This window comes from Priapulus caudatus, unplaced genomic scaffold, assembly GCF_000485595.1.
Source record: "Priapulus caudatus unplaced genomic scaffold, Priapulus_caudatus-5.0.1 Scaffold713, whole genome shotgun sequence".
Classification (NCBI taxonomy): Eukaryota; Metazoa; Priapulida; class Priapulimorpha; order Priapulimorphida; family Priapulidae; genus Priapulus; species Priapulus caudatus.
In genome coordinates this window covers 75,899-87,283 of record NW_014577774.1, presented here as the reverse complement: position 1 = coordinate 87,283, position 11,385 = coordinate 75,899, and the positions used below count along the sequence as shown (strand labels likewise).

Here is an 11,385-nt window from a genome sequence, read left to right as displayed (position 1 = left end):
CAGGGAGGGGAGGGGAGGGGAGAGTAAGAGGAGGGGAGCCGGGAGGACGAGGGGAGGCGCGAGGGAAAGGAGGGGGAGGGCGGAGGGAGGGAGAGAGTTAAGAGGAGGGGAGAGGGAACAGGCAACGAAGGGAGGCGAGCGGGAGGCGAGGGAAGGCGGAGGGAGGGCGCAGAGTCAAGAGGAGGGGTTAAGGGAGGGGAGAGTAAGAGCGAGCGGGAGGGGAGGGAAGAGTAAGAGGAGGGGATGGGAGGCGGAGAGGGCGAGAGGTTACGAGGAGAGGATGCGGGATGGGAGGGGAGAATAAAGAGGGAGAGGAGGAGGAGGGAGAGCTAAGAGCGTAGAGGAGGGGAGAGTAACGAGGACCGAGGAGGGAAGGAGAGTAGTGAGGAGGAACGAGCGGAAGGGAGAGTAGAGGCAGAGGAGGGGAGGGGAGGGAGGAGTTAGAGGAGAGGGAGGGGAGGGATGAGGAGAGCTAAGCAGGATGCAGGAGGGGTAAGGAGAGAGTAAGAGGAGGAATGGCGGGAGAGTAAGAGCGAGAGAGGGGAAGGGGAGGGGAGAGTAAGAGCGAGGGAAGGGTGAGAATAAGAGGAGAGATATGGGATGGGGAGGGGGAGTTGTAAGAGGAGAGGCGGGGAGGGGAGAATAAGAAAGAAGAGGGTGAGGAGAGAGATAAGGGCAGAGGAGGGGCAGGCGAGCGAGAGTAAGAGGCGGGCAGCGCGGCAGGGGGAGGAAAGAGTAAGAAGCAGGGAGAGGCAGCGGAGGCGTCGAGAGTAAGAGGAGGAAAGAAGAGGAGATGGGATGGAAGAGTAAGAGGCGGCGGACAGCGGAGGACGTAAGAGAGGGGAAGGGGACGGAGAAGTAATGGAAGGGCGCGAGGGAGGCGAAAGAGTAAGACAAGGGGATGGAGGGGAGGGCGAGAGGGTTAAGGAGGCAGGGGCAGGGGAGGGGAGAAGTAAAGAGGAGGGGACGGAGGGGAGAGTTAAGAGGAGGGGAAGGGAAAAGACGAGAGTAAGAGAAGGGATGGGAGGGAAGCAGTAGGACAAGGGGAGGCGGAGGGGAGAGTAAGGAGGAGGGCAGGGAGTGGGATGGGAGAGTGTAAGAGTAGAGAGGGGCGGCGAGAGGGAGAGCTAAGAGGAGAGGAGAGGAGGGGAGGTAAGAGTAGAGGAAGCGGAGGGAGGCGGACGTGAGCGTAAGTGGCGGCGGGAGGACGAGTAAGGTAGGAACTTGCCTGCGTCAGCGCATCTTCGTGTATGATAGCTATGCATGTGATTTTACTCGCCTTCGTCGGTACGGGTTCTTTGATGTGTTCGTGCAGCCAAGGCCTTCAGCGTTGCTCTGGTCGCTTCGCGGGTGCATTCTCCTCGGCATAGCCGCCATTAAACTCCATGCCTCCGTAGCTTTGTCAATCAAATAACACAAGAATAGGTAGCAGTATGAAACAACTCGCGAATGTGTATGCAATATATGCATTATTTTATATATTGCCTTATATATTTTGTTATTTTAGTTGTTATATATCTATTTATTATTTATTTAATCATTTAATTGTTTATTGTAGCTTATTTCTGTAATTATGCTATGATATCGTTGCCAATCGAATCGGAATAATCTTTATATTGTTAGCGGCGTACGCAAGCACGCTACATACACGCAAGCCACGCACACACACTCAAGCACGCACACACCACGCAAGCACCGCCACGTACACGGCAAGCACGTACATACACGCAAGCTCACACATTACACGCAAGCACCGCATATACACGCAAGCACACATATACACGCAAGCAGCCGCATGCACGCAAAGCCACGCACACACACGCAGCACGAGCACATCACGCAAGATCACACGCCGCACATGGCGAAATATCCTATTAAATCTTAGGAGTTCGGAGCATGACATTCTGTACTCCCGCCGTTACGCTGCCGGCCGTTCCTACTGGCCCGCCGATTCCCTACCTCGACTCATTGCTGCCTTGTTCCCTTTTACCCTCGACTCATGCTGCTGTTCCCTACCCTCGACTCATGCTGCTGTTCCCTACCCTCGACTCATGCTGCTGTTCCCTACCCTCGACTCATGCTGCTGTTCCCTACCCTCGACTCATGACCTTGCTGTCTCCAACCCTCGACTCATGCTGCCTGATTCCCTACCCTTCGCACTCATGCTGCTGTTCCCTACCCTCGACTCATGCTGCTGTTCCCTACCCTCGACTCATGCTGCTGTTTCCCTACCCTCGACCATGCTGCTGTTCCCTACCCTCGACTCATTACTTCTGCTGTATCCCTACCCTCGACTGCATGCTGCCCTTGCTGTTCCCTACCCTCGACTCATACTGCTGCTGTTCCCTACCCTCGACTCATGCTGCTGTTCCCTACCCTCGACTCATGCTGCTGTTCCCTACCCTCGACTCATGCTGCTGTTCCCTACCCTCGACTCATGCTGCTGTTTTCCTACCCTCGACTCACATGTGCTGCTTTCCTACCCTCGACTCATTACTGCCTGCTGCTCCTTACCCCTCGAACTCATTCGCCTGTTGTTCCCTACCCTCGACTCATGCTTGTTTTCCCTACCCTCGACTCATTTGCTGTTGTTCCCTCACCCTCGACTCATGCTGCTGACTCCTACCTCGACTCATGCTGCTGTTCCCTACCCTCGACTCATACTGCTGCTCCCTACCCTCGACTCATGCTGCTGCTGTTCCCTACCCTCGACTCATGCTGCGGTTCCCTACCCTTATTCCATGTCCCCGCTGTTCCATACCCTTCTTTCCATGTCCCGCTGTTCCATACCCTTCTTCCATGTCTCGCTGTTCCATACCCTTCTTCCATGTCCCGCTGTTTTACACGTGGATGAACAAACACGAAACTCGGCCATGTCCCCCCCCTCCTCCCTGAGGTATGCGCGTGCGCGTGTGGCTAAAGTCGGTGCATGGGTTGTAATTACAATGGCTGGGCCGTCGGGGAAAGACCGCATGCGTTGTAAGAACGATTACATTAGATGCGATACACGACGCGGCCGCCTAGGTAGCCGCATGTTTTCGCGTGCATTCATCGTGTATTTACGCTTGCAGCTAAGGCGTAACCCCAGTTGAGTATGCAGTCAGATGTATATATGTTGATGTGAGCCGCCCATGCGCCTGCATCGAGCCTATGTGTGTGTTCGGGGTGGGGGGGGGGTCGTTCTGGTACGTGCTAATCATATTGTGATTATACCGCTAGGCCATGTTGGGCGTGGGACTTGTTATTATATGTAGCCATGAGATGATATAGTCATGAGATATACTCTCCCACCATCTGTCTATGTTCCCCCTTCTCTTATATTTCTATCTCTACATCTTTCTCACTCCCCGTCTTTCTCTCTCTCTCACTTTCTCTTACACTTCCGGTTCTACTTCTTTCTCCCTTTTTCTCTCTCATCCTCTCTCCCTATCTTTCTAGTTTCCTTTATTGGACTTTTCTTTGTAATTTTGTTACATGTCATATTTTTCATACTAACGTATACACATCTAGACTAGATCTATTCTTCATTGTAAGTACTTACTTGTACTTATCTGTACTTGTACTTTATACTTACACTTGTATTACTATATTACTATTATACTTATACTTTATACTTATACTTGTACTTTATGTTGTACTTTGTACTTATTTGTACTTATTACTTACTTCATTGTAAGTATTTATTTAATTTTTAATCCAATTATCTATCTATCTATTATCTATCCCTTTATTTTTGCTGCCTATCTATCCGTGGATCACTTCATTTATTTATACATTAACCCGGGTAAATATGTAAGTATTTTTTCATTCATTCTCCCCTTCTCCCACCAAGCCTCCCTAACTAGCCGCCAGCCCACCTAAGCGCGCAACCACGACCACGTGCTTCAACGATAATACAACACTGCCCGCATAAACAAAGAGATTTACGGAGGTTTACGCATGCGATGCGGCTCGGCATGCGCGCGACGCTGGGCAGGCTAGGCGACGTGACCCCCGCTAATTCCGCACTACTCCCCTTCTCATCCCCAACTAATGCTGCCGATCTGCCGTAAAGACTTTATGGGATTGCTCCGGCAACGGCGGCGGCTTAATGCACCTCCACGCGTATAATGTCGTTAACTCTCCGCGTATAATTTGTGCAGAGCGCAGCGGCGGGAGCCGATCGCGTGTGCGCATGCGCCGTCTGTCGGCTGGCGCGACGATCGATACGGCACGCGCAGGTGATGCGAGTCGTCGGCTTGTTGGAGAGGAAAAATAGAGAGGAAGGAGAGAGAGAGATAGGATGAGGATGAGGAGAGGGCGGGGTTATACGGAAGGTTCTGCCCCTTGTTGTCGTTACTGTCGTCATCGGCATCGTCAGGATCGACGTTCTTGTCGTTGGCATCGTCGTCAGCGTTTAATATAATCACGATCACCTTCCACGTCATCAGCATCAATGTAATCATAATCATTGCTGGGAGGGTTAATACCACGATAACCGTCACCATTAGCCGCACAAAGAGCAACAATACAATACCTTAGGAGGATCTGACATGGCCGCGCACACACACTCGCGCTCACCCACACGCACCCGCACCTCCCCCCTCACACACGTGCACACACATGCACACACGCTGCGCCCCCATACACGCACACACACACACACACACACACACACACTGTGTGTGTGTGCGTGTGTGTGTGTTCGTTTATTCGAACAATGCCTTGGCGGATACGTACGATAATACACGTACGTACACAGATATCGGTTGACAGCATCTCTGCATTTTTATGCTGGTTAACCATCTAAAGTCGTCCAACCTCGCCCAATCACGTTTGAACTTACCCCGAAGGTTTGCGTGTTGCCAAACTAACGTATAAATCTATCAGATATGGGTTAAACTCAATTGACATGCAATAAATTCACAAAAACCCGAAATCGAAACGTACACAAGTAAAAGGCGCATAATAGAACATATAACTAGAGCATAGTGCATAATTAGAGGCAAGGCTGACATATATAGTTTACCTGTAGCAATCCTACGCATTTTCTAGCGTGATGAACCGTGAAGGTTTCTTCTCGCAATGATTAGCAGCAGAGATTCTCCGACACAGTATCTGACGTCTCCGAGGGGAAAGGGTTATGATCACCGACCGCGATGAGAAGCAAAAATTTCTGGCGAGCGCTCTTACTCATGCAAGAATTCTTTCGTTTACTTATCTAACTCGCGCGTGTGCCGGTAGATATGTTATATATACGACGATACGAAGCGATAACTGCTGGATACACCTGTACTATCATCTGTGATTACCTGTAAAGAGTACGACACGTGTAGACGTACGAGTAGAGTGCCAAAAGCCATCTAGCACCAGAGAAACCAAAACTTTTTTACAAAAGTTTTACGGTTTATAAACTGATTCCTTAGCGTATTTTTAGCTGGGTATAATTGTTACATCTATCACTATCTTACTATACTATACTTATATTGTAACATATCACATGTACTAATAATACAGCCCTGCTGCTTGTTTTCATACTGTCCTTCCGTTTCAGTTCTTTCACATTTTCACGTTCAGTTACTGCAACTATAATCTCAACGCTACAAGCGAAGAGCGACCTGTTTCCTAGTATATCCGCAGGGAAATGTAGCGTGATTTACATCCCCCTTATAGCAAATGTTCCCAATTCTACATTGCGCATAAACAACAAACACCATGTTAACTGCGTCACTCCTGCTAGACGTACTCGCGCCTGTACGCAAGGTAAGAATGTGTATTATATAATATATACATACATATATATCGGATGTATGCCATGTAGAGGGCCTGTAGCCCCTTGTCCCCGCCCCTATGGAGCCACCTCTTTACAGGTAAACACAGATGATATTACAGGTGTATCCAGCAGTTATCGCTTCGTATCGTCGTATATATAACATATCTACCGGCACACGCGCGAGTTAGATAAGTAAACGAAAGAATTCTTGCACGAGTAAGAGTGCTCGCCAGAAATTTTTGCTTCTCATCGCGGGTTGCCTAAGTGTGCACAAGTTTAATATACCTGTCTGGCCGGCCCGCGGTACGTGCTCGGTGCAGGTGAGTGTGTAAACATACCTGTTAGGAAGCAAGGATGGATCGCTGTCCACTACACGCAAACAAGAAGAAGACTGGTTAAACAGTTATATCGGCAATCGTGGTTAGCATAACAAATGGGTGGGAAGAAGAATATTACCTCTCACTTCATCTCTACATGTCTGTGGGGAGTGAATGACATTGACACAAGACGCGTCGCTGCCGCTATAGCACATCGGCATGAATGCATACATGCATGCGGGCTAGCCGCCGAAGATGGATCTATGTTAGCGGTGGTAGCCGCGGGGGTGCGCCTCGGGCGGTCATGCTACTCTCCGATTACCATCTAACAACTATATTAGAGTGCATCGTAACGGCGCAGCGAGCGCGGCGCGAGCATATATCCGGTTTGCGTTATCGTAAACACGGGTAGCATTAACGAGTCGACACTCGTCGTAAATATCAAAAATTGCTGGCCCGCCGGTTTTATAGCTGTACAGACCGCCTTTCTGCCCCCTTCCCGCCTACGTGCGGAGCGTGCGCGCGGACTGAGTACTGACTAAAGCCACAAGAATGGGTGGGGGCGATACGTGACCTTGGGAGCAAGCCAGGTGACCTTGGAACGAGCAGCGTCCAGTGAAAATGAGTCGCTTGGCATTGACATTTGGAAGATGGTGGGTAGGCGTTTGAGTGAAGCCAGTATAAGGGTGGGGCGAGAGCTTGATGTACAAGTGTTGGCCTGTGACGCACAAGCACCCTCTCCTCTAGGTCCTCTCGATTTGGCCACAGAGAGAGAGAGGAGGGGGGGGGAGAGATGGGAGAGAGTTACCAGAATAGAAAGAGAGTCGCCCGCACGTATACACGCGTGAAGACACTTACCGGACAAATTGTCTAGATGCGACCGTTGGCTAAGACTGCACGACGGCGGACTGGACATCGGTATCCGCAGACCGGCGCTCACCGCAGTCAAGCCCTGACCGCTGGTCATCGACTCGTGCGTGTGGTGGTGACTCAGTGGTGACTTGCTGGCCGCTAGCGACGAGGCTCCGCCGACGCCGACGCCGACACCGACGCCGACGCCGACGCTGCCGCTCGCCAGCGCGCCCCCTGGCAGCGTCGTCGTTGCCGTCAGCCCGTTTCCGGCGTAGTTGAGAGCGCTGCTGCCTAGACCGGCGGCGCTCGGCAATCCCTGGTTGTTGGCCTGCAGCGCTCCGGTCCCGGAGAAGGAGCCGAGTCTCTGGATGCCGCCGATCGCCGCCGCCGCCGCACCGCCGTACAGCCCCGCGTTCGGCGCGCCCAGCCGACCCGTGGCGCCGCCGCCTACCGAGCTGACGTTGATGCCGGGCAGTATCTGGTAGCGACTCATCGCGGCGGCGGCCGGGTGGTGCGAGTTGTGGAACATGCCGTTCATCCACTGCTGCAGGTTGTTGACGGGCGAGTTGAGTGAAGCCATACCCTGTAGCTGCGAGGGCATGCCGATCGGCGGGCTGCGTCGCATCGTCGGCGGGCTCTCCGACGTCGCCGTGTGCGCCAGCGACCAGATCTTCGGCTTCGCCGTACCGCCGTCGTTGGCGCCGCCCGACGCCAGCGCCATCGCGCCGTGAGTTACTGAGGTAAGCGGCACGGCACCCGTCGGTGACGTCATCGAGTTGTCGTCGCTGGACGCCGAGCTGACGGAGCCGGGAGCCGACGACGCGTGACTCAGACTGAGGCCGAGTGCGTTGACGCGTGGTGGCGCGCCGCGCGTGGGGGCGCCACGGTCGTTCTTGTTGCACGGCTTCATGGTGCCATCTTTGTCGTCACGGCCCGTGTCGCTCTCCGAACCTGCAAGTGAGCGATCGTTTCGTCTCAGAATTATTAGTGTCTCTTTAATTGTTCTCCTTTCACGAATAGGCCTATATATCATACGCTAGCAAAGCTGCTGGAAGCGATGATTGTTCGAAAGGGACCATGGGTTTAGTGTATGACTCATAGCAATGCAGGGTACGTACACACAAACCGTGTCATGCTTACATCTAGTAAAACCGAAGATAGGACACGAGTTTAACTGCTGCACAACTCCTAGAGGTTGATCGTGAAGAACACAAGTGACACATAGATAACCCACGGCTCGGACACAGGTGTCGAGCATTAGGTCACGCATAGGTTACGCATAGGTCACGCATGTGACACATGGCTCACGTCACAAACCCTGGACACGCAGAGATCACACGGAGGTTAGATGGTTGCGACACGACAGTGCGACACGCATGACTGTGACGCCGGTCGTTCTGCGCGCTTACCTAGGCTGTCGTTGGCCGTTCTGTCGTCGTTGTTACTCGTGTTGTTGTTGCTGTCTCCCTCGTCGTTCTCGTTGTCGCTGTCATTTTTCTCATCCCCGCCGGACTGATATCGAGGCGACCACGTCATCTTATTCTCCTTCTTAAGACGTCGGCGGGCGTTGGCAAACCACGTGGACACCTGCAGCGAATCAGGTGATAGCAAAACAGTTAGCAAACCACGTGGACACCTGCAGCGAATCAGGTAACAGCAAAATGGTGAAGCCAGCTCACGAATTAAAGTTAGCATATTTAGATATACAGAGGTGTACACAAAAAATATTTCGCCATGAATTTTTCGTTGACTATTTGTCGTAACATTCTGCATGAATTAATCGCAAAATCATTGTTATCGAAAAATATTCCTACCTTCAGAAATCATCAGACATTTTTCTAAAGATTTCAAGCAATGTGACGCTAGTCTAAGCGAGTAGGCCTCAAGGTTAGCGAGGCCAATAGGGGTTTCGGCAAACACACTCAGCCGCGCGCGGACACATTCCATAGCGTTCAGCAAATGTCAGACTTAGCTGCACCGCACGGTAATTGTGGGAGTGTGATAGGCATGCGCAGCGCGTGGAAGAGGGGAGGGGAGTGTACTTATTACTACTTCATTGTAAGTATTTATTAAATTTTTAATCCAATTATCTATCTATCTATTATCTATCCCTTTTATTTTTGCCGAATATCTATCTATCTATCTATTATATATCCCTTTATTTTGCCGAATATCTATCTATCTATCTATTATCTGTCTCTTTATTTTTGCCGAATATCTATCTATCTATTCTATTTTTTTATCTATCCCTATTTTTCGCTGCTATCTATCCGTGGATACTTCATTTATTTATACATTAACCGGGTAAAATATGTAGTTATTTTTTGCATTCATTCTCCCCTTCTCCACCAAGCCCCCTAACTAGCCGCAGCCCACCTAAGCGCGCAACCACGACCAACGTGCTTCAACGATCAAAACAACACTGCCGCCAATAAACAAAGAGATTTACGAGGTTTACGCATCGATTGCGGCCGGCATGCGGCCCGCGACGCTGGGCAGGCTAGGGCGAGTGACCCCCGCTAATTCCGCCCTCTCCCTTGCTCATCCCCAACTAATGCTGCCGATCTGGCGTAAAGACTTTATGGGATTGCTCCGGCAACGCGGCGGCTTTAATGGCACGCTCCACGCGTATACAATGTCGTTAAGCTCCGCCGTATAATTTGTGCAGAGCGCAGCGGCGGGAGCCGATCGCGTGTGCGCATGCGCGTCTGTCGCATTGGCGCGACGATCGATACGGCACGCGCAGGTGATGCAGAGTCGTCGCTGTTGGAGAGGAAAAATAGAGAGAAGGAGAGAGAGAAGGATAGGAATGAGGATGAGGAGAGGCGGGTTATAACGCGAAGGTTTGGCCCCTTGTTTGTCGTTACGTCGTCATCGGCATCCGTCAGGATCGACGATTCTTTGTCGTGCATCGTCGTCGCGTTATAATATAATCACGATCACCTTCCACACGTTCATGCAGCGCTCAATGTAATCATAATCATTTGCTGGAGGGTTAATACCACGATAACCGTCAGCCGATTAGCCGCACAAAGAGCAGACGAATACAATACCTTAGGAGGATCTGAAACGCGCGCACACAACACTCGGCGTCACCCACCACGCCCACCCGCACCTCGGCCTCCACACGTGCACACACATGCACACACGCTGCGCCCCCATACATGCAGCACACTACACACACACACACACTACACACACACACCACACACACACACACCACGCGCGCGCGCGCGCGCGCCAGCGCACGCACGCACGGCACGCAACGCACGTGCACCACACACAGTCAAGAAAGGTAACAACCCGCTCGCAAGCACACGCATTATGCAACTACACAAGACACCCGGTTGTTGGAGTTTAGTGAAAAATCGGTTTCAGCCGTGTAATATCATGTTGGCGCACCACATCGCGTCGCAGTAGTGTGTGCGCGTCGTGCGCCACGCAGCCGCAGCGGCGGGCGGCGGCAGGCGGCAGCAGCATGCAGGCAGCATCACAAGGCAGCAGGCAACAGCCACAGCGACATGCAGTAGCAGTAGTAGTATATGCAAGCAGTAGGCAGCAGCAGTAGTTAGCGCAAGCAGGCAGCAGCAGTAGTCGCAGCAGCAGCAGCAGCAGTTAGCAGCAGCAGCAGCAGCAGCTTAGCAGTAGTAGGCAGTCAAAGCAGCATAGCAGTAGGCAGCAGCAGCAGTAGTAGCACGCAGCAGCAGTCAGCATTAAAAAAAAAAAGTAAAGTAGTAGCAGCAGCAGCAGACAGCAGCAGCAGCAGCAGATAGTGCAACAGCAGCAGTAGCACGTAGCGCGCAGCATAGTAGCAGCCAGCCAGCAGCAGCAGTGTCAGCAGCAGCAGCAAGCAGACAGGAGACAGTCAGTTAAGAGTAGCAGCCAGCAAAGCAGCAGCAGTAGGGCAGTAAGCAGCAGCAGCAGTAGCAGTAGCAGCAGTAGCAGCAGGCAGCAGCAGCAGTTAGCAGCAGCAGCAGTAGCAGCAGCAGCAGTAGCAGTAGGCAGCAAGCAGTAGCAAGCAGCAGTCAGTAGCAGTAACAGCAGCAGCAGTAGCAGCAGCAGCAGTAGCAGAGTAGCAGCAAAGCACAGCATCAGCAGCAGCAGCATCAGGCAGCGAGCAGCAGCAGCAGCAGAAGCAGCTATAGCGACATCGTTACGTATTTAGCCGGGGCGTCTGCTCGAATCTTGTCGCACGCTAATTGTCGCCGCAGCTCTCTGTGAAGCGAATTACACCGCGACTCGCGCGCTCCCTCTCCCCGTGTGTGTGTGTTGTTTGTGTGGTGTGTGTGTGTGTGTGTGTGTGTGTGTGCGTGCGTGGGCGTGCGTGCGTGGCGTGTGTGTGTGTGTGTGTGTGTGTGTGTGTGTGTGTGTGTGTGTGCGTGGCGTGCGTGTGTATGTGTGTTGTGTGTGTCGTGCGCGCGTGCGTGTGTGTGTGTGTAAGTCTGTGTGTGTGTGTTTTGGTGT

At 52.1% G+C, this 11,385-nt stretch overlaps 1 protein-coding gene and 1 long non-coding RNA gene across 2 annotated transcripts in view; both read right to left on the bottom strand.

The window, feature by feature from the left end:
- LOC106813002 overlaps nt 1-7,120 on the bottom strand; it is a 26,107-nt gene extending 18,987 nt beyond the window's left edge. The window contains exon 1 of the long non-coding RNA XR_001394410.1: nt 6,928-7,120. This is a non-coding gene — a long non-coding RNA (uncharacterized LOC106813002). The remainder of the gene's footprint in view (nt 1-6,927) is intronic.
- The window catches only part of LOC106813001 (iroquois-class homeodomain protein IRX-4-like), a gene marked incomplete at its 3' end in the record, with an annotated part of 8,390 nt that continues 4,125 nt past the window's right edge, over nt 7,121-11,385 (bottom strand). Inside the window, exons 2-3 of the mRNA XM_014817046.1 lie at nt 8,331-8,508; nt 7,121-7,872 (exon numbers count right to left, since the gene is read on the bottom strand). Coding sequence (XP_014672532.1) covers nt 7,121-7,872; nt 8,331-8,457 — 879 coding nt within the window. The remainder of the gene's footprint in view (nt 7,873-8,330; nt 8,509-11,385) is intronic.